Source organism: Anas acuta, chromosome 2, assembly GCF_963932015.1.
Source record: "Anas acuta chromosome 2, bAnaAcu1.1, whole genome shotgun sequence".
Lineage (NCBI taxonomy): Eukaryota > Metazoa > Chordata > Aves > Anseriformes > Anatidae > Anas > Anas acuta.
The window spans coordinates 44494625-44518558 of NC_088980.1; the positions used below are offsets into that span (position 1 = coordinate 44494625).

Below are 23934 nucleotides of genomic sequence, written 5' to 3' on the forward strand. Positions count from 1 at the left end.
TTTTGTATTCTAGACCCTTTTTTCTTGTTCTGTGCCTACTGAGATCTCTGTGTTCTGGGTTGTCCCTGCAGCTACCAGATTTACCCATCTCCCCACCACCACTCTGATTATCTCAACCTCCTTAGCCAGCCGGTCCAAATTCCCCTTCTCACCTCATTCTTCTAGTCCTAGCCAAATTTTTCTTCACTATTAGCTCCTAAATGCAGTTTCTTCTGGTTTTCATTCTTCTCCCATATTGTCTGTGTCCTTCTCTTTGCCCAGTCAATTCCAGTTCTCACTCTGCAAGTTAAATCCCTGTCAGCACATCCTCCCTGCCACCACAGCTCTCCAGTCCACAGTTAGGTGTCCCACCGGTTTCAGTAGATTTTGTTCCTTGTCTGTGTCTTTCTCCCTTGTTCACTTAGCCCTAATCTACTTTTTCACTGTATTTTATTCATAAATTCTTGCTATCTGCTCCATCCTCTGTATCCTGGAGGCTTACACTTTTCTCATGCAGTGCACAGTCAAATTTTTTCATGTCCCAGTCTGTTCCTTTTTTTTTTTTTTTTTTTTTTTCCTCCAATATAGCTGCATCTTGGCTTGTGTTTAGTCTAGTCTGACTTCTTTTTCATCCACAGGAATGATTTATCCACTTAACTCCTTCTAGAGATGCATGTGAAACTGGCCACAGACACGATCACCTTTAGGTACTTTCTATATTATCATTAAATGCTGATTAAAACTATGGGACTAAAACAATGTTCTCAGTTTATTAGTTTCATTAATAACACTAATGATTTGGCTGCAAGAAGACATGCAGAGAAAACACCATTACCGCTGGTGGTTGACTATTGAATACTGTAGAATACAGTTCCCTTTCTCCCTGGATTCCCTGCAATACAAACTTACACACATTTATAATTGATGTATCATAATCATTGAATAATGTTTACTCTAGTTAAGTTGGACTCTAGAGAATATTGCTTCCTAAGAGTTACCATACTGAAATCTATGACATCGCTATAGCAGTTACGATCCCACTTACATAATATTGTTTTAAAGAGAGACTCTTGGAAACATTGCACGGGGAAACTTCAAAACTGGCATAAATGGAAATGATCCACTAATTTAATTTCATGCTGGACAATTCTGCATAAGCTATGTAAGCTTTCTTGAGTTAAATAAGTGCTCTGAAGAGAAAACACTTGCCCCTTCACACGAGTTCTTCAGTAACAAATACCTATTTTTACCTCCAAAAATCAACTGAAGCAACCTCCTTTGATCATTTTGATCATTCCATTTAAGCACACATCCATCTCTGCTTGAACTTGTGAAAAACTCAAAGCTCTTTTTCAACAAAGGTGACAGCAGCTCTGTTGTTCCTGACTGAACATGGAAATTTAGTAACTGCCATTTATTACAAATTAGTGATTCCAGAGGATGCTTACATCTGCTTTATTCACAGAATGATGCTTTAAAAGCCCTATAGATATGCAGATTAGATTTAAAAGAAAAAAAAAAAAAAAGAAAAAGAAAAAAAAAAGGAAAAAGAAAAAAGAAAAAAGAAAAAAAAAAAAGAAGACTCTAAAATGATATTACCTAAGAGAAGGGCCGTGAAAAAGTAAGCTTTGAATTGTGCATGTTTGCAACTTTCAGTATTGGGTAATGTCACAAATCTCAACCATAGCACACTTCCTCTATCATTCTTTGGAAAAAAGAAATGGCATGTTTCACAGCTATTAGTTATATCTTTAGAACAAATCTCCAGGAATTGAACCTCTAGGGTACTTGTGGATACTGCTTTTGTAAGGCACTGCTGCAGAACTTTTCCTATAAAGGGAAGAAGAAAATACACTTTAATGTAATATTACATATTCACAACAATGCCAAAGTGTTACAATGTTGGAAATACGGAATTGGGCCTATTTGCAGTTGAAATGGGGCTGGCATAAAGACAGCTTTTATTCGTTGAGAATTGTTCAGGACTTTTCTGTTATTTAAGACTGATTTTCTGCTATATAGGACTGAAACTCTAGTTGGTGTCAGTGGGCATAAGATGAGGCAGTCTTTGGTTAGTAGTTCAGGTTGGTACTGTAAAGTACTTGCAAGAAAAGATTTCGCATCTGTCCTTCAATATTATATTTTATCTTCCAACTAGGAAAATTCGTGTATAGGATCATGTGTAATAACCTTGGCAATCTATGCAAAAAGTATAACATGGGCTGGCTAGTGCTTGTATACATTTTAATTTATATATTTTAAGTCTAAGCCATGCAGAAGAACCCTTCTGGAATGGAACAAGAACAGCAATATCTAGATGTGTGGCTCAGTGGTAGCAAAACTCTAAAGTGGTCGTGCAATTGACTTTCCAAAGGATTTGATCTTAGAGCAGGCTGTACCTGAATTACAGTGCAGGGAAGACTCTTCAGAGTTCTGGAATGAAGTTCATAACCTGCAGCTAAGGAGAATTATCAGATACACTGTTTAGGTAGTTTAGATACGATAGGTATCAGATACACTGTTTAGGTAGTTTTCCAGGCAAGTAAGTGCTGTGTTATATGGAAGTCTAAATATTTGGGTGAAAATGTTTAGTACAGAGTCATTAGATTCTAAACAAAACAGTGGGGAGATGCTACGTTTTGCATAGCAAGTAATCAGGCACTTCTATACTACAACAGATTAGAACAACACATTAATCGCCCTGGCAGGCTATTGGATCTCTTGCCTGAATCAGGTTCCTTATGCAAGGTTCAGTGATTAGAGTAATTTTGAATTATTGTATTCAAACCCTATAGTTTTATACTATATTGTTTCTGTATTTACAGTTGGAAACAAATTTTAAAACTCCTGTGGTCTTTAAAAGGGAGCAGGAAGACGTTCCAAGTAGCCCAAATTGTGGCGCGCTTCTTTGCTTTAAGCCACCCTCTGTGGCTCGTGCTGACTATCAGCAACTTCCTGCCTTTGAGTTACTCTACTTTCCCTAATTGTTTACAAGGCATTTGGAGTCAGATCCTATGCTACGGTCAGCCTGCCAAGTATGTATCAATGGAACAAACTTTAACAGAGCACATCTTTTCTCTTAAAGTCTCTGGCAGGGTCTGCACTTTCTTCTGGTTTCTAACTTAATCACCTAGCAGCTATGAGCCGGTGTGAAGTCACGCAGGTAGATGTGGAGTATGCTCTGGGCCAAGGATTTTCACTTTTAGGTAAAAGAGCTGTTCTTCCTCATTCGGGTAACTTGGGAGCACATGAGCTTTCTCTGTTTCCCTGACTCACCGTACTGACCTTTCTCTAAGAAAGGGAGACCTAAGATTGTGTTGTCTTCGTTATATTACTCTTGGAGACAATATCAGTTAGACTAGATTGGAAGAAGCATGGCAGGACTATATGCTGCCAGAATGCCATCTTCCATTTAAATAAAAATGCTTCAAGTAATTATTATTTTTTTCTTTTCCTTTTTTTTTTTTTTTTTTTAAGAGAATGAGAACATTTATATGTTTTTTAGAGAACACTGATATATATTTTTATCTCTTTGAAGTAATGTTTTTGTTTGTTTGTTTTTAGCTTATTTCATCATTTAAAAGCTTGGCTTTGCAGTATAACAAATGTTTAAAAAAAAAAGAAAAAAAAAAGTGGACACTGCATTTGTAATATCCTTGGGCTAAAATCTCTGTTGCTATCAGAAAGACATTTCATTTGGCAAGACACAATGAGTGGCAAGACACAACTAATTACAGATGATGTGGTAGCTTTGGTGGTTTGCACTAAGGAAAACTAGGACTGTTACTTTCTTAGCTTTCCAGAGTTGTTACAATGAGAAAAACACTGAAAAGTTGCAGAGGAGCTATTAAAATTAACAGCATTCTACTTTGTTTCCTATTTCAGCGTATGCATTTTTTGCATCTTGGTGAAAGTTTTACTTACATTTTATTTACTTTAAAATCAATGCCTAGAACTGTCAAGAAAGATGAGATACGTTTCACATCTTTAGCTACAAAACAACAGTTTTTCAGTTGCTTTCAGGGCAGATCTTGTGAAGATACGAGTCTTGATTCTCTCTAGCTTTGTGTTTTCCTCCTATCAAAAGTGGTAGATTCTGGTAAAAAGAACATGATTTCCATAATTAGAAATGAAAGGACTTCTGGACTTTTTTTTTTTTTTTTTTTTTTTTTTAAAGCCATGTGATATATACGTAAGTTTTACATCTATGCCTGTTGTAAGGTCACAGTTTTCTTGCTTAAAGCTTTTTTAAAATAAGGATCTGCATCCTGCTATTGTAGGGTCCTGTTTCAAAGGTACGTATGTTAGTGGGTAATGTATTGGTGGCTCAAAGACTTCTGTAGCATTCATTGTGAACTGAGCTAGTGTTCTAGCATTCTGAACTGAAATCAAGTGTTGCCCTTGATTTTGAACTCCCCACTCTGTGGTAGTTTGATGTGAGGTGACTTATGTTATTGTTATTCCAAAGCAAGACTTTTTATAAAAGTAATTTTTTCCAGCTGAGACTGGGTTTGAGTATTTAGTCCCATGTACTTTCCCACTCAGTATTCTTGGGAGCAAGAGTCACATCTGCTAGGTCTCCTAAGCACTTTTGGCTTTGCAAAGCTGCTTTTATGAATGAAAGGTTTGTGTTTAGATCGCTTAATATCCTTTACTAAATGAGTTAGTGAAGCATGTGCAGGTAAAGCGTTGATATTTTTAGTCCTTATGCTGTTCACCTTTGTCTACCTTCCAGTCAAAGGAACTGGCAAAGATATTACAAATTATTTGTATCATCCCTGGAGTTTAGCTGGCATGTTTTACAAGACCTGACAAATTTAGTTTCCTGCTTTAATGCTTTTTTATTGGTCAATTTAATGCTTTTTTATTGTGACCTCCTTTACTCTCTCTTAATAAATCCTGGAGTAGGAGACAAATCCACCTTGCTGTGAAATACATATAAATATATATAGAGAGATGTTATTGATTACAACCATAAATTAGCACCCTGTGTGTGTGTACATGGGAGGTATTCAATTCTTATAGCCACGTCTTTTACAGCTGTGGCTTCTAAGCCCTGAATGAAAGCACCTTTTGGAACATCTGGAACTTTGTGCTGATCACACTAACCTCCAAAGTCAGGTAAGTCACCCTGGGACTCTGTGCTTGAATCAGTGTCTAGCCATGGGACTGTAGCTGGAATCATTAGAAAACCCAGCTTTCCTATGAAAAATCTAGAATAGGTGAAGCTGCATCTTTCCTGAGACGTTTCAATGTTAACAAAAAGATCTAGGAGAAAAAAAAAAAAAAAAAGATGTGTAGAGAGGAAATAACTGATAAACTGATAAGATTTATTTGTTTTCCAAATGCCAGCTCACTGTAAATATTTTACATAACTCCTACAACCACATTTATCTTTCTTCTGGTATTACTGTGTCTTAATGGTTAAAGTTCATTCAGTATGTGGATATATGAGGAGAGTAGTCAGGTGCGGGGGCGGGATGAATTTCCTTTGGCTTTGCTGTTTGGTGATACTGGGAACTCATACAGATCAGTAGGCTTTAAATTCTCTTCAGTGAGAGAAAAGGGTTAGGAAGAAAGGAATAACCAAGGGGTGAGTGAGGCAAAGCTGTCTGTCTGCTCTACTCCAGGACTCTTTTTTTTTTTTTTTTCCCAAAAGACTTCAGAAGAAATGAAACCAGAGTGAAAATCTGGAGAAATCTAACAGGGGTGCTTCAGTAGGTAAGAAAAAGCTACATGATCATATTCATTTGCATTGATAGAGGTGGGATTTGAAGTTGTCACAAGAAAATTGTGTTCTTTCTCTTAATATATGCAAACAGAAGAGGGAAAATACCCCTACATCAGGTTGTTCAGCGAGATCATGCATGCAGCATGGTTATTATAAATCATAGGTGAAAGACATGTTGCCTCAAAATATCTATGATAATGTGCTTCAGGTGTATCTTTACATCTAACTGTGCATTTCTCTCTGGCAGCAATAATCTAGAGAATGGTTTTCTTTAAGTGCATAAAACATTAAAACATTGAAGCAACTGAAGATTAAACTGGGACAGTAGCTGATTATATTATATTTTGTTTTTCTTCTTTTTTTTTTTTTTTTTTTTTTTTTTTTTTAATCCTCATGAAGACTTTAAAGAATTTAGAAGCACTGTTGATCTGTTTCTTCCTCTGAGATTTATTGTATATGTATGGGTGGGTCTCTGAGAACAAACAAGAAGGAAAAATGATGACATTAAAGTATGCTGTAAAATATGTAACTTTTTATGCTGGTTTCTAAGGGATTTTAATAATTGTCACCTTGCCTTTTCACAAAATAACATTAAAGTGGTAATTGCTGTCTTAATATCGTATATAGATTATACCTATATGTATTTATATAATTAACTACTGATATATGTGTTTAGGTAGCCAAAGATACGCAGTGTTATGTTCAAATACGTTTTCATCTTAACATTTTGCTAGCTTAATATGTAGAATTGGTAATGCTCTGTGGCACTGCATGTCTCTGAGTAATTTAAGGTTTGAACTGCAGTGTCTGAGCTGTATGACTTGGTTTCCATTACATTAATTTCATTTTTGTTTAGCGAATATTGAAGAATGCACATAAGAGGCAAAAAATACTTCTGTTTATGCAGCATGTAGCCTATGACTGGAAGTTCATGTGGTTTTATGAAGATAAAGCCAAATAAACAGTGCAAGTAGGGAAATCAGTCTGCATGTATTTTAAAATTGCAGTTTCTCTGTGTATTTAAAGAAGTTGCCTATAGTGGACTGATCTCAGAATGGGTTACTGACAGGGTATCTGACTGTAAGAGCAGGGAAGATTGTGAGTCACAAAGTTGGAAGAAGCTGGAGGATTTCAACAGAGACTAAAGCTGCTAGGAAGTGTAGAAATAGTTGCATAGCTCAATAGCCACCAATTACTGTGTATCCTACTGTGTAACAGCAAGGGCTAGACTTTGGTACAAAATTGAATAGTTAAATAGTTACATTACTGTGGAAAGTCAAGCCCCTTGCTAAAACATCAACTCTGTTTTGCATATATGACTGCAGGCAGTCTTACACACCTGAAACACAGTGATATTAGTGCCCTTGAGTTTTTCACAAATTCAATTTTGCTCTAAAAATTTCCACCACTGTTGTTACAGGAAAGTAAAACTTTGGAATTAGTGGCAGCATTTTAATTTTCTGCCCTTGAATAGGTATTTTCTGGCTGTGTTGAGAGACACGTTTACGCTTTGTTAAAATCATATAGTTCTAGATGCTTACTGCTTTGGTGCATTTACTTTGCTATAAAAGGAGGTATACACAATACACTAATGAATACCAATTCTTTTTATTTTGGAAGTCATTAAAATATTTATCTACCTCCATTTAAGTTTTTTGCTGATTAACATGTAAAAAAGGCTGATGTAATGATGCAAAGTAGTGAACATAGATAACCAGTAATAAAGTCTGTCAAAGTGATCAGGGAGAACTCAAGAGGGTCTGTAACTATTAGGGATACATATAGAAAATTTAAGTAAAATTTAAATATGAAGATGGCTTTTTGATGGCAAAACATTTTTATTTGGTATGGTTTGGTATATGACAGTATATATCACAGTTTTTCCTTTTCTTAGAAGTGCTTATTAAAGAAAACTGCAATGTGCAGAGACATTGATGAAGTTTTCCACAAAGTGCAAAATCAAGTTTTGCTTTCCCCTTGTCCTTTTTAAGGACCGTATGGTACCTGGAACACCTGCTGGTGTAGTACTGCAGTACTAGTAAGAGGTAAAGTGTCCCTATGTGATATCTTCCTTGAAATACAGCAGATGTGGCTTTTTCCTCCTCCAAGACATTCCAAAGAACCCTCCAAGAACTAGAACGTGGCTTAATGTCATGATACTTGGAAATGATGTTCTGTCCTTGCGTAAGGGTAGAACACAAACTCAAGCAGATTATTTGTATTCATTGCTTTTTGTTATTTACAAGACTTACAATAGTACTGTATGCCATTAATTTAGGAACTTGGAACTTAATCTCATGCTATGATGTAAGACCAGCTGCGGTTTTTCCAATGAACTGTGTTTGCAGATCCAAGATATAATTTAAAGCCCAGTGTAATGAAGTGTTAACAGCAGAATTTGGTCATTAACTTTATCTTCACAAATACTTGACTTGCTTTTCCAGTAGAACATAACTGATGTTGATGTTGAGAATATGATAAACAATCAAATTGGCTCAGCAATACAAAACTGCAGCTGGTTTCAAAAGAAATTAGAAGAACTTGTGGAAAGTGTGTTCTTCACCCAAACGTAACCTGAAAACATTTGAAACGGTCTGTGGAGAAGGGAGAATATCCCTGCATCGCTTAACTTTCTTTTTATACTTTCCTTAATCTAGTAGTAGCCATTGTCAAAGATAAGGGATTGGTCAAAATGGATCTTTGTTCTGATATGACTTTTTGGACACTAGTGGCAAGCAGATGTTCATCAAACAAAAGTGACAGAAATAAAGAGAAACAATATGCGTGGGAATGTACATATCCTGCCCCCAGCACATACCCTGAAGATATTGAGAAATCTAATGTGTGGATTAAGCTGTTATGCTGTAGCCATATCTTGGATATCCATAACAGCTTATACTGTAGCAATATCTTGGATATCCTCTCCCTCTTTATAGATTCAGTTCCTCATCATTTCACCACAGGAATTTACCCGTGACTGAGAGGGGTTGCTTCTGAGAAAGACGCTTTTTGATTCCAACGAGTGTGCCTAGGAATCCCTCCAGCTGCTGGGAGGATGATCTGGCTTGTTTTTTTGCCTGCTGATTGTTTTTGTGTAATTTCTCATACATTTTTGTCTCTGCTACTAATAAGTCTAGGCAGTATCCAATCCAGCATAGATATTAGGCCTTAAAGCAATGTAAGAGAGACAGATGCTGGAGAAATTTGTGTTCAAGTCAACTCTGAAGTTAGATCATAGATGACTTGTTCTCATCAGAGTTCCAGAAGTCCTGATTTTCTTTTTTTAAAGAAAAAAAAAGAAAAAAAAGGCAGGATCCAGGGTCTACTGAAGTTATACTCTGTGTCAAACTTGAGCCTCAAATATAAGTAGCTCAAGCTATCTCTTTGTTCTGAGTGTCTGCCAGGATGAGCCAAGGTATTCAAACAATAGCCTGAGACAAAGCAGAGTTTGGATCATTCTATACTTCTAGTAGTTCAGCAGTGCTTGGTATAAAATTTGTTCTATACAGATGGTAGAACAGTAGAACGTGAAGATAAGTAGCCATGCATTTTTCAAATATGCCTCTAGTGCAAGCTGTATATTAAGTATGAGATTCTTAGTGAAACCCCAATGCCTGGAATGCCTTTTTCAGTCAATTCAGTTATTTAATGGAATGTCTTTTTTAAACACATGCTTGATCATGATATCTGAGTTAAGTCAGTTGACAGATAGGATGTAAGACCTCTTCCCAGAAGAAAAATCTGAGGATTAGGGTGGGTATTCCCATGAACATGTCAGCTAAGTAACATTAAAAAAATACAAGCAAGTGCTAGCTTTTATAAAGAAAGACATAAGAAATGAAACAGAGACCATCATTATGCCCTGGCTTATTTTATTTTATTCTTTAAACTATTTAGTATACATGTGTTCTACAATTGAAAGCCTTTCAAAACTGTGTTCTTCATTGTTTAATATTCTTAAGCTTAGTGTGGCTTAATTTTGTACTTTCTTGCTGAGATTCTTCATTCCCATTTCCATTAGCATTGAGTTTTTGCTCTATTATACGCCATGTGTCTTCATTACTGGTCAACTGGCATGTTTAATTTGTAAATGAATGCTTGTTCTTATCTATGTCTATCTTATACAGAGGCAGCCACCAAAATTTTCTTTTAAATAATGTGTGGGTGGGGATTTCCAAGGCTAGCAGGGAATCTTGGAAGCTTAATTCCCATTAATCTTGCCTTGTGAATAACTTGCTTTTACTTGAATTTGGGATTGCGGTAAATATAGTTGTATAAATCAGAACACGGTATGTCTGTGAACGGTTCATTTCAGTTATATCCTGTACATCAGTGTCCAAACTAACAGCTCTGTGTTCAAAACATGTTTGTTACAACCTGAGGGAAGAAAACATGAATTTGAAGTGTTGCTTTGAATGTATACAGCTAGAAAGCCTCCATGATGTTAATAAAATGTGCTTTTACATTTTCCCCACAATTAATAAACTTCTTCTGAGGAAATAATGCTCTGTATTTCTTACTGTGTTTGTTTTTCTAGGGAGACGTTCAAAATGGATAACTGGAAACCTCTTCTTGTTCTTCTCTTTGTATCCACCTTCTGCTCTATGGATGCACAGCAGACTGGTAATACATGAAAGAAAAGTCTCTTCAAACTCATAGCAATTCTTTTTCCCAGGTGCATCCAGTTCTGAAGAGAAAGATGAAGAATTGGTGACAGTTTATTCTTTGTTTAACTAGGGATGATATGATATATTTTTATGAAGCACATATTTATACTAGGTTAGGAGAATTGTCTGAAAAACAGAAAAATAATGTGCAATAGCTCATTAAAATTTGTTTTTAGCCTCAGACACTCTATATGAAGAACAGGGGAAAAGAAGGAGTTAATGAATGCTGAAAATTTACTAGGATAGATGGAAGATTTTTCTGCAAAAGACCAAAAGGTGTCAGATTCTGAAAAGCAAACAGGAAGCAATATTGCAATTTTATTCGATTACACATTCTGTAGGAAAACAGGGAAATTAAACAATGTTTCTTCAGTCTGTAGGAAAGCTTCTATAGCAGACGTTATCTTCCTGGCAGGTGGATCTTGGAGTATAGGGACAAAGAACTCCAAGATTTTGCAAGGCTTTTTGTGCACAATGGTCAATGGGTTTGATATTAGGGAAGATATTTGGGAATATGTTAGATAAATCTTAGATAAATCTTAAAATATCATAGGGAAGATATTAGATAAAGCATATAGAATTGCATTATGTTGCCAAAATATAGGTTTTAACTTCCTGTGTCTTCCATATGTTGTTAACTAGTTGTCAATAATACCAACTCTTAACTGATGAATTTTGAACACATCTACCTGTAAAATATTTAAAATAATGGGGGTGAGGGGTGGAGAGAAGGGAAGAGGTGAGGGGAAGAATGGAAAGGCAGAAACACAAAACACAGAATTTATTTCATGAAAAATAAAATGTACATTTGGCTCTTCCTTGCTCATGAACAAAGCTAAAGAAACTACAATAATTCATTCTTTTTTGTCATCTTCCTTGAGCAGCTTGCAGAAAAGCCACGTTGGCAGATGTTGTCTTTTTAGTGGATACTTCAACAAATGTTGCCCAGGAAAACATTCAGAAGGTGATTGAATTCCTCTCCTCACTGGTCTCAGATCTTGACATCGGCCATGATGCAATCCAAGTTGGGCTGGCACAATACAGTGATGAAACTTACCAAGTGTTCTTGCTGAATCAGTATTTATCAAAAACTCGTGTTTTGGAGCAGATTGGGGATTTACCATATAACGGTGGAGAACCGTACACAGGGAAAGCTCTGGATTTTGTCAGCACAACATATTTCAATGAATCTGCTGGTAGCAGAGCTAAGGTTTATGTCCCACAGTTAATGATTCTTATCACCAGTGGAGAATCCAGTGATGAAGTAGAATTGCCTGCCAAGAAACTGAGACACAGAGGAATTTCCATTTATGTTGTCGGAGTTGGTGTCCGGAATACATCTGAGCTTCAGCAAATAGCCAGCAAACCTTTCGATAAATATCTGTATAACATCAAAAGTTTCGATGACCTTCCTGCTCTCTCCACAAAGCTTTTGAAAAACTTCTGCTTTGCAATTGAAAGCCAGGTTGAAGGTAAGCATTTGTCCTTATAGTGGTACCATTTCAGTTGTTCATACTGTGTAATTGTGAGAAAAGGTGTAGAAAAGTGGATGTGGTTTTGATGCTATTTTACACCAGCGTTACTGTCATATAACACACTTGAAAATAATGGGGATAATTTTAATTAGGTCACTGTTCAGGATGGACATCCCTGTTCTTTTTAACATGTTTCAGTGCCTGTGTTGAAGTCATTGAGGTTTAATTATTAACAAAGGAAATTAATCTTATACTTGGTGCTCTCTGTAAGCAGAGCCTTAATGTATTGCAAAGAAAATCAGGGTTAGATTCACAGATTCTTTGAAATGCATTCAATTTGATGTTTTTAGAGCTGGTAGAGACTTTTATAGAAAATGTTTTGTTTTGATGTCATTGAGCAGTTTATCTGAATTATTTCTCAATCAAGCTATGCTTTTTGTAACTATCTTAATTCTTCCAAAAACCTAGTTAAGAGATTGTCACTCCTAGAATGTTCAAAAATGAAGGGGAGCCATATTTTCCCATCCTTTCAGTATACTTGCTGAACAGCAGAATTCACAGAAAATGTATTTTGAAGGAATTTATATATATATATAAGGAGGCATGGTAGCAAAACTAAAATCAAAGCAAAAAATGGTGTTTATATCACTTATAAATATTTAAAATATAAAATTTAATTTGTAAATACATTATGTTGTTTCTTAGTTTTGCAGAGGTCAATGTGGTTCTCTCAATGAGAAAAGTTAGGGATTAGAGGCTGTGCTGGTATTTAGGCAGTTGGTTTAATCCCCTTTTCCATCATAAACTGTTATACCGAAGGGTGCGTTTAGGCCCAGTGTCATCTGACTTGCACCTGACTTGCCCTCCTGAAATGTGTGTCTCTTTCCAATGACTGTAAGTGAAGTTAGAATAATTTTATTAATGTTCTGGTGCCTCCTCTGATATTTAAAGGGTCTGTCTGCCTTTTGGAACAATTCCTCATGGGATTGTTAGGAAGGTGAGTTTATTCTGAAGCGTTCAGTTGGATTAAAGTCTTAAACGTAACCTAGATTCCAGCTGATATAGAGGACCTTGTTTAATGGAATATCACTAGAATGGAATGATAAAACATACAATCTCACTCCCAAAGTAGTAAGTAGAAGATTCGGTTGGAGGCAGATGAAACTTCTATCTGTATAAATACTGTCAGGTGTAAAGGTTTCTCAAGACATTTTAAAGCCATTTTTTAGACGGCTGCTTTCTTTAGAATTCTTTGTTTAATTTTTCAAAATATAATTCAACAGTAATTGAATAGCATGATTCATGGTATGTTGTAGATGTAGAGCTTAAGTCCAAATTTAAAACTGTGAAGATCAATGAAAAGGTTCTTGTTTAGATTGCATTCAAAGCCAGGTCTGGATATACGTTAACAGTATTTCAGCAACTCATTTATTACATTTTTTTTTCCTCTCTGCAGCATTTGCAAAACAATATGCTGATATTATTTTCCTCATTGACTCCACTGCGACCACGAAGCATTCAGCATCTGACGGAGTAAAACATTTCATCTCCCAAATAGTCGAACAGCTAGATGTTGGGACTGACAAGTATAGGATTGGCCTAGCCCAGTTTAATGGTGTGGGAGAGGTGGGGTTTGCGCTGAACTCTTATGAAAAGAAAGAAGAGATCCTTGACCACATTCAGCGCATCGTTCTCACTGGAGACTCATCACAGGATGGAATTGCCTTGGAGTCTTTGCTGGAAACCTTGTTTACGGATACTTTTGGAAGCCGGATCAACGAAGGCACTCCACAGACTGTAGTGATCTTCACGTCCTCTGGATCCAGTAAAAATATCATGGGGGCAATCCGGATGTTAGAGGAGATGGGAGTGAAAAATTTCACAGTTGAAGTTGAAGACTTTGACAGGGTAGAAGTTGAAGACTTTGACAGGGTAGAAACAGCGGAAAGCTACCCCTCTAATGCAACTTACTTTTATGGAGTAAACAAAGTTGAGTTTGTGCAACAGAGAATTGTTACTGGTGTGGAAGCCTCAGTCCAGAATCTTTATGAACTTGATCAAACGGTGCCAGCAGGTATGGTGCATCAAAAGAGCAAAACTTTGGTAGTCTTGAAGGGTTGGCTGCACTGGAGTTGCCTTTTCTGACTGAGGGAACAATTTTCCTTGGATTTTCCTTGGGTTTTGTTTCCAAAAAATGGCCATAGGAGAGTTTGAATTTAACCACAGAATAACTTCCCTAATATCCCAAGTTTTCCTGATTTGCAGTTACTCTACAGTACAGTGAGGAAAGCCACCTGTCTTGCAAAGTTTGCTGTAGTGGGCAAAAGGGGGCAGTTAAAGAAATCACTGAAATAAACATGATCTCTTGACTGAAAATCAATACATAAATCTCTGCTCTTCTGCACTTTTAGGATTTGGATTTAATGTGTTATTGTAGCAGCATCTTGCATATTACCTTGAGTCTCATCTGTAACAGTGTTCTGACTGTCTCACCAACTATCCCACAGTGTGACCTACGTTAATCTTATCTTCCTTTTGTTTATTTTACTTTTAGTGTGTTCCAGTGCAACTATTGCAGACATTGCATTTCTTGTGGATGAATCCAGCAAAGTTGGGTCAAAAAACTTCCAGCTGATCAGGGCATTTCTCTTAAAAGTTGTTGATGCCCTGGATATTGGTCCAAGGAATGTAAGAGTTGGGCTAGTGCTGTACAGTGATGAACCAAGACTAGAGTTCACCCTGAACACATTCAAGGATAAACTGGAAATCCTGAACTACCTAAAGAATTTACCATATCGAGGTGGACGAACATACACTGGAGCAGCCATTGAATTTCTAAGGAATAAGGTTTTTACTCGAGAGGCAGGCAGCAGGAAGAGAAAAGGAGTGCAACAAATTGCTGTGGTTATCACTGATGGTCAATCCTTGGACGATTATACTAAACCAGCATCTAAACTAAGACGTAAAGGTGTCACTGTCTATGCTGTGGGCATCCAGAATACCACAGAGAGCAGCAAGCTTGATAAAATTGCAACATATCCCCCAAAGAATCATGTCACCACCCTGAAGAATTTTCTACAGTTGTCAAATATCAGATGGAAAATAAATAAACGGCTTTGTAATGATATTGTGAAAAGTACATTTGTAGTCCCATTACAATCGCAGAATGTGAAAGAAGGTAAGAAGCATACATAAAAATGCCATTTCAGTGCTGCCAGGCTTGTTGCTGATATGTACACCATCTGTACTTAATTCAAGAGGAAATAAAAATTCAGACAGATTTTAGAGATGTTTATAAAATTCTGTTGCTGATGGACCTGAATGTCCTCCAGCTGATATTTGCCCTGCTTGGAACCCTCCCCTATTTATTCCTGCCTTTTGGGAGAAGCAAGTGTCAGGAAGCCTTTGCTGCTTTCACTTGAGCAAATTCCAAGTCTCCCTCACATTCAGGTGAACATGATTCTGCTCAGGATTCTTCAGGTTAGTTGTAGTGGTTCCTACAGCTTAACAACATTTACAGGTAGACTGAGTCACGTCTCAGTTACTTGAATCCAGGTTATTTTTTCCATGACATCTCTCCTTTAATGTTCTTTGCACTTGTCAAAACCATGTGAAGTTTATAGTAATTCTGAATTCTGACACTGATGAAATATTGTCATCTCTCACCTCTAGGAGTAGCTAGGCCATGCTGTTAATACCAGTTCAGGAGGCTAGTCTCATAATGATACAAATCCTAGTAATATTTTTATTTTCACACCTAAATTCTACCCAGTCTCTCCCAGTAAAGTCTCTTACCATTCTTTTTCAAATTAGCTTTGTTTCTAGATACACTTCCTTTTTTTTTGTCTTTTCAGGCTGTCACACTGTTACTGTACCTCATCTTATCTACTTTTATTCTATTTTTCTCACTTTAATAACTGTTGCAGTCCTGACTTCTATTTCATCCTGCTTGCTATCCTTTTACAAGTAACAGTACCAGTAACAACGGGTTTCATTACTCCTTTTTATCTTCTTGACATATTTTATTTTTGTAGAGAAGTTTGGACATCTCTTATCCTATTTATTAAACACCCAAGATTTTACAAGATTTTTGGACTGAAAGGCTTTTCTCAAATAAAATTACTTTTGTTTAGGTACCTATTTGTGAGGATTGCAAAGTTGTTAAGTGATTTTTCTCACTCTTGGAAGTGTCAAAACTTTTGTAACTCCCCCTTTCCATCCCCTACCCTCCTCCTCCCCCCCCTCCTTGTCTTTTTTTCTTACTAATTAGGTTGCGTGAACACAGAGGAAGCTGACATTTATTTCTTGATTGATGGCTCTGGCAGCATATATCCAACTGATTTTGAAGACATTAAAACATTTGTGAATGAGACTACCAGAATGTTCCAAGTTGGTGCCAACAATGTTCGTATTGGTGTGGTTCAGTATGCATCTGCGTCAAGGGCAGAATTCGTGATTGGCCAGCACGACCAAATGGATGATTTAATAAAGGCAATTAGTAATATTGAACAAATAGGGGGAGGTACAAGAACTGGAGATGCATTAAAATATATGAAAAGTCTGTTCCAAACGGCGTTTAGGGAAAATGTTCCACAGATCCTGGTAGTGATTACAGATGGTAAATCTGAAGATGAGGTGAAGCAAGCAGCAGGTGAGCTGAGGCAACAAGGGATCACTATCTATGCCATCGGCATCAAGGAAGCTGTTCAACAACAGTTGGAGGAAATAGCAGAAACAAGAGAGAGAGTGTATTTCGTGAATGACTTTGATTCCCTGAAAAATATTAAAGAAGGAATTGTGCAAAATATCTGTTCAACAAATGGTAAGAGCATCTCCTAAGCCTGATCCTTTCCAAGCAGCTAGTATTAGAATGTACTTACATGTTTTGTTAATACTGAAAATGATATTGCTACATATCAGAAATAAAGACTTGTGTGTTGGTAATCTCGTACTTTGCCATTTCAAGACTAGGTAACCTTCTTTCAATGTACAGATTTTACTACTCAATGAGCAATATAAAATAAAGCTAAGTAGCAGATATTGAAATTCTTCAACTGGGAAAGTGCCCTATAGTAAAAGTCTAAGTACTTGTTCTTTGTCTTGACCCAACCACATTTTGTGAGAAGAGACAAAGAACCCAGTGATAATTGCCTGCAGTCTAACACTGGGTACTTGTGGTTCTGAACAGGTAAGCAGTCTGAGCACTGCAGAACACTTGTCTTTCACAAGGAAATAAATTCTGATTTTTCAATACCCAAGTCAGGGGATGTTTTTCCGACATGTGCAAGCTACTCTTATCCAGGGATTGTGTATGTCTCTTTCTGCACCACATAATAGCTTGGAGGAAAGCGGCTGTATCAAGTAGCAGAATTCTTTCTCTTGAAGTTGGGGGATGAACAAAGGCATCTTGAGCACTCTCCAGCCTTTGTTTACATGTTAGCTGTTAAGCCTCCAGTTTACCTTCTGCAGTCAGTTATTTTTTGACAGATCTACTGACTACATCTACCCGCCCATTCTACCATTTACTGTCTTTTGGGTTTTGATCCATCTGAAATGTTAAAAGAGCAGGTGAGAAGAGATTTGTGGTTTTAGCCTATTCTTTTTTTTTTTTTTTTTTCCTTTTTTCTTAGTCTGTAAAAACGTGAAAGTTGATGTTGTTTTCCTCGTGGATGGCTCAGAGAGTGTCCATTCAGATGACTTTCAGAAGGTAAAGGATTTCATGAAGTCATTTGTGAACAACGTAGATGTTGGGCTTGATAATGTTCGAATTGGCTTACTTCAGTTCAGCTCTAAAATGAGAGAAGAGTTCCAGCTTGACAGATATAACACTGCAGCTGATATGGGGACAGCCATTCAGAAAATGAAGCAGATTAGAACAGGAACACAGACTGGGAAAGCACTGAACCTTGCCGCCCCTTACTTTGATCGACTCAAAGGAGGACGTCCTGAATTGAAACAATACCTAATAGTGGTCACTGATGGGGAATCCCACGATTCTGTAGTAAAACCAGCCAGGGCCATACGGAAGAAAGGCGTAACTATATTTGCTATCGACATGCTCCGTGCCAACAATTCGCAGCTTTTGGAGATTACTGGCAGTCAAGACAAAGTGTTCTTTGAGAATGACTTTCACTTCATACAAAAGAAGATTCTCTTTGAAATTTGTAATCAACAGGATTGTAAGTAGTGATGATATCCATCTCTGTATTTTTCTTTTGTTATTTTTTTGTCTTTTCTTTTTTATTTTTCTTTTTCTTTCCTGTTAATTCTTTGTAAGGCAACATTTTTTTTTTTCTGTTCATGGTATGATATAAAGCTCTATTCTCCATAATGATACACAGTGGCAGTGGAATGAAAAGCAGTATAAAAAAATAGACTTGTTCTTTTTATGGGGTGTGATCTCATTCTTTTTCTTACGAGAAGGTAGGTAAATATTTCCCCTTCTTTAAGGAAGACACCCAAGCTTTTGCTTTCAGGCTTCTGCAGTGTCTTTGCATTTTAAGATTACAGCTGGAATATGGAAACAAAAATCCCTACACAAAGGGTTGAAAGACAGAAAGGGGTGAGGGAGAGAGACAGAATTATAACCTTGTTTCTTTGTTTCTTCTGTTTTCAATAATAGTATGCAAGAAAGGGGCTGAGGAAGAGAGACAGAATTATAACTTTTTTGTTTTGTTTTGTTTTGTTTTGTTTTTGTTTCCACTAACAGTGTGCAAGAGAGCAGAAGTTGCTGATATCATCTTTCTAGTGCATGGATCATCTGGTGTTACAGACCTGCAATTTAAAAATGTGCATCATCTGATAGAAGCAGTAGTTAATACCTCAGTGGTTGGGGTGGACAAAGTTCAGTTTGGTGTTGTGGTCTATAGCTCTACGCCTGAGGTGTATTTCTCATTGAATTCATATGCCTCCAAGTCTCAGATTAGAAAAAAAATATTCAACTTGAAGCCTCTGCCAGGCAAGCCCTTTACTGCAAGAGCTTTGAACTTTGCCCGGCAGAGATTTGATGTGAACCATGGTGGACGTCCGTCGTATCTTGCTGTCACTAGGATCCTTATTCTTATTACTGATGAACCAACTGTACCATCAGATAAAGCCAACCTTCCCATGGCCATAAGAGCTTTGAAGGAGGATGAAATCAACTTAATTGCTGTTGGAATAAGCAAAGCAGACAGAGCAGAACTTAAAGAGATTACTGAAGATCAAGAAAGATTATACTTTGCACAGAACTATGATGCACTGGAAAGCATACATAAAAACCTTGCTCAAATCGTGTGTGAGAAATCTAAGCCAGGTAAAGATACTTTTGGATAGATCTACTAGGTCTTTTTCTACCACTTATGCAGACTGTTAAAAGCAAAGATTGGTGTTAAATATATTTTGTGGACGTAATAGGAGGATAAGTGGAAAAGTCTGGTGACAGTTCTCTGCTTAAAATGCAGTACATATTAAATGCAATCTCAAAAGTTACCTTCTACTGATGGGCTTCCATCAGCTATTTTCAAGAGGCTTCTTACACTGATAAATGGAGGCAGATTTCTTCTAAGTCCTAGCAACTAATTTTCTTTAACACAAAGCAATTCTCTACACTTGAGCAGTGCCCTGGCTCCCCCATATATTGAGGCCATTCTCTCTTGAGGATCCTGTTTCTCTGTGATCCCTTCTACTCTTCTTTCTCTCATTTTCTGTCTAGAAGATAGGTAGTTTACAGTCAGGGTCTTTAGTTTATTGTTAAAGCTTCGTTAAAAGTGAGATGGTGTTTATCCCTGCATCTATTCTGTTATGGGGCACAGTTAACTATTTTTGATTTATGCATGGAAAAGTAGTTGATGATAGATTTACTTCTTAAAGGCAAAGAGTTTCCACTTCCCTCCACTCATTTCCCTTTTCTGATTTCTTTCTTGTAGTCACCCAAATCAGTAAGATTCTGTGCAGTAATGTCTTCTGCATTCCCTCAAGTGTTAGGATGGATATGATACAGCATTCAGATGGTACACTGTTAGGTCCCAGCAAGGGAAAGCTATTGTAATAAAACTTTTGCTTTATTCTGTGTGGAAAAAAATGTAAAGGACACAAATTGCAGTGCTTCCAGGGTAAAGACAGGCACCATGGCTATGCTGGAAGGGTAAACTTCCCGCTAATCAGGCAGACCAGCTCAATAATTGTCCACGATGGCTGGAAAGATGGCTTCTTGTCCATCCTTTTTTCTTGCTGCACAACAAACAGTATCAGGTTCTCTCTACCAAGCAATTAGATCCAGTGAAATACACCTTTGACACCTTGAATAGAAGCTGCCAATAAATCTTGCATATTTGCAACTCTGCTTATAACATATTTGGAACTCTGCTTAGGCAATGAAAATGACAGGCAAGAAATTTCTCCACTTCAGGGAGAAACTTTCTCCACAGAAGTCATGCAGTTCAAGTGCTTTTTCCCCAAAGTGGCCTTTCAGGTACCAAGAGAGGATGAATATTTTGAGTGAGGTAGTCATACTGATTTAACTTTATTGGTAGGTAAATTCTGACATTCCTCAGCTGAGGGGTTGACAGTGGTTACAAGTTCTGTTTTGTTATGACTCCCCCAGGCAGTCGTTTAGCTGTTATGTAAAGAACTGTGTTTCCTTCTGCAAGTTAATGCTGGGAAAAAAATTACTTTTATCTCATGGAAGGTCACAGGGTTGAAGTTAGATGATGGATAGATGATGTCTTGACCTCTCTGTGAACAGCTTTTGTGAGTAAAAGCTTACACTGAAGAGAAAAAGGAAAGGTTAAACAGTGCCAAAATTATGTTCCTCAATAATTTTGTTGTTGTTTTGTGTTCCTTCCCTGCTTTTTCCCTAAGTTTGCAACAAACAAGTGGCAGACCTGATGTTCTTGATGGATGGATCAGGAAGCATATCAAACAGTAACTTTTCTGTCATGAAGAACTTCATGAAAGATGTTTTGGACAGTTTTGTTATTTCTAAGAACGGAGTGCATGTTGGGGTAGTCCAGTACAGTGCTGAACCCCAGAAAGAATTTTCTCTTAATGAGTACTACAATAACATCATCATAAAGGAACGCATTGACAGAATCGAACAAATGCAATCCACTACATACACTGGGAAAGCACTGAGGTTTGTTCATAGTTTTTTTGAGCCTGCCCATGGAGGCCGCAAGAAGAGAGGAGTTTCACAGAACCTCGTTGTGATTACAGACGGGAACTCTCATGACGATGTGGAGGATGCAGCTGTGGCTTTGAGAGGTGATGGGGTACATGTCTTTGCAGTTGGCATAGGGCTTATAAATGCCTTTGATCTGCTTCGAACAGCTGGTGATGCAAGGAGAGTGTTCACAGTGGAGAACTTTGATGCCCTGAAAAACATCAAGAGGACTGTTGTCGATGAGCTCTGTGAATCCAAAGACCGTCCTAGCGAGGGTAAGCAATGTAAATGTTTTGTTGGGTATATAATGGTAAATATCTACATGGCTGCATGCACACCCTGTCAGAAGTAACAAAACTATCTAAGAAGCAACGCAGCTGTTTTACCAAAGAATTCTGCTCAGGTTACTCAGTTTTGTATCTTTCTAAATGTGCACTTTCTTCAGTCAAGAACTATTATGCTTTTTGCTAGATAGCTTCTGAGGTGAGACAATGCTTCACATCTAGCATTCACATTCATAGCTCCTCAGTGTCTAAAAGGAGACAGAGAAGACATGCCCTCAATATTCTAATCACAAGAAAAGAAAAGAAAAAAAAATACAAATTGGTGATATTTATAGAAGAGCCTTTCAAAAAAACTAACTTCTCCATCTACAGCTGACCATGACCATCCTGCTCCAAAGGGTCTGTCAGTAGCAGCTGTTGACAAAAGTCCTACACCGGCACTGTTGAGAAGGGAGTGTGGGAAAATCCAGCCTTAGTTATGCGGGAAGTGTTGGCATGGTGTGAGCAGCAAATTCACAGTAATGCTGAAATGCTACCCAAAAGCTTTCCCTACATAAGAAACAGGAGGCAGTATTTCCTACTACATCTGATTGGTGGCAAGGGTAGATTGGATGCCCTTCCAGGGATGCTGCACAGCCTGAGAAGCTCTCAACCCCAAATCGAGCAAAAGGTTCAGTTGTGCCTTTGATTAATGTAGCAACTTTTATCAGGTGTTGGATCCTGTTTTTGTATCTGAATTTATTCTAACATGGTGCTGCAGTATCAGTCACCTAGTCGTGGGAAGATGGAGGCAGAAAACCCACAAAATTGTTCTTTAAAATTAGGTACTCATGCCAGTTACACAGAAGGATAATACTGTAGGCGTTTCTTAAATTGCAATAGAAAAGGTGGCAAATGACAAATCAAAAAGATGATTTTTTTTTCCACTGAATGTAAAGAAGGGACCTGCTGGGGTGTAAATGGGTGGGATTGATTAGGGACAGCGGGAAGAAAATGTGCTGGAGCAGTTCTCTTTCTGTGATCCCATTTTTACAGGGACTGTGACTGTCCTTAAAGCTCCTCTTCCCTGCATATTTACCATAAAGATAACATCTTAAAAGAGTCAGATACACACTGTTTATTGTCTTTGTTATACCATAAAACTGATCATACCTAGCTCTCCACGTTTAATTCCCCTAGTGATCAGAAACTCACTGTGAGGAAGGCACACTGTGATGACCACACTCCTTGTCTAAGGCTTTTTGTAACAATGGTGAAACAAATAGAAATAACTTCACAAAATCATTGAACAAATAAAGTTAACTCTGCTGCACCCTGGGCTTGAGAGATCTTAAACACAGCAAAACTGGCTGATGTTTGCTGGAATGGTGGGGTCCAAAAAAAAAGTGTTGAATCTTCCCTCACAAAGCCAGAAGCTGCTGTCTATGTTAATGCTGTCTGCTCAGGTGGTTTTCAGAGAGGATAGCCTGGCCCTAGCCCTTTTTTCCCCATCAAAAACAGAGCAAACCTCCACCCGAAAAGGCATCCCCTGGCTCCTGAAAACAAACAAAGGGCTGCTGGGGAAGCAGAGTGCACGGATGTGGAATACCATGAGTGAGGCACTAGCATCTCCTGGTGTCTCATGGCCAGAGAACAGGGAGATTTAATGGAAGATGGAACAGTAAACTCAATGTATGTATCTCCAGACATACTTTTTAAGTTTAGAGAGAACAAAATTAAGGAAAGCGTGTTGGTTCTGATCTTACTGATTTATATGCTTTTAAGATTTAGATCAACTTGTCTCATAAACCAACGATGAATTTCCTATGAAGCCTATGTTATCTTGGCTGGGAATCTGTTTTCCTGTATTCACTAATCTTCTTTCCCATAACAATTCTTAACTCTCCTTTCTCCAGTCACCATCTTCTAAACTGCCAGACTTTTAATTTAAGAACTGTATTCCAGGTATGAAAAGTCAACAGAGGGGAAAAAGATACCTTTGCAGCACAAGGATAGGCCAGTTTAACAAAGTGGGTATGTGTGGGGAGAACAGGTGATTAGGAAAACAGGTTAGCTACACAGAAGTACTTAGCCCTGCAAATAAACGGACTATTGGCAGAGCATGGAAGATGTTTTATGCATTCTCATATGCAACACAACAAAACAAAGCAGAAGTGGATGCTTTACTGCTGTTTTGGTACTGTTGTCGCTGGTACATGAGGAGTTTGCAGGTAACGCTTCTAAGAGCTAAGCAGTGTGGATAATCAGGGCTAAACTGGTGAGTCCATGACTGCCCTTTGCGTTTCCTCCAAAGGATGTGGTTAAAAAAAAATAAAATCTCATTTTGAAAACATACTTTCTGTGTGCTGGATGTGAACACATACTGGAAAAAATATCTTGTAAGTTTAACGCCCATGGAAATGTCTCATCAGAAAATCCATACACAATTAGAAGCAAACACTGAGCTGATGGTGGCCTTTGCATCACAGGTGTTCTGTGAATCTTGAAATCAGATGGGCAACCCCATAAACTCTGGCTAAGGGGCATGACCGTGTTGTGTTTTTATATGTATGTGTGTGTGTAGATATATTTAACTGTTTAAGAAAAATATTTACTTGCTGTGAACTACACAGAAAAGCTGTGTAGATTTCTTATGCTGTTCCAAGGTCTGAATGTC

General features: G+C 37.6%; 1 protein-coding gene across 4 annotated transcripts in view; it reads left to right on the forward strand.

Annotated features, from left to right (window-relative positions):
• The first annotated feature begins 3031 nt into the window (after positions 1–3031).
• Positions 3032–23934, forward strand: part of COL6A6 (collagen type VI alpha 6 chain) — a 50386-nt gene continuing 29483 nt past the window's right edge. Inside the window, exons 1-11 of one of the 4 annotated variants that reach the window (XM_068674527.1) lie at positions 3032–3185; positions 5020–5100; positions 5639–5700; positions 10248–10333; positions 11262–11849; positions 13309–13926; positions 14407–15030; positions 16123–16674; positions 17483–18031; positions 18562–19146; positions 20694–21269. In XM_068674527.1, the coding sequence (XP_068530628.1) occupies positions 10261–10333; positions 11262–11849; positions 13309–13926; positions 14407–15030; positions 16123–16674; positions 17483–18031; positions 18562–19146; positions 20694–21269 (4165 nt within the window). In that variant the 5' untranslated portion in view covers positions 3032–3185; positions 5020–5100; positions 5639–5700; positions 10248–10260. Of the gene's footprint in view, positions 3186–5019; positions 5101–5475; positions 5701–7734; positions 7756–10212; positions 10334–11261; positions 11850–13308; positions 13927–14406; positions 15031–16122; positions 16675–17482; positions 18032–18561; positions 19147–20693; positions 21270–23934 lie in introns of those variants that run through there. The other 3 variants (XM_068674526.1, XM_068674528.1, XM_068674525.1) reach the window with 3 other exon arrangements.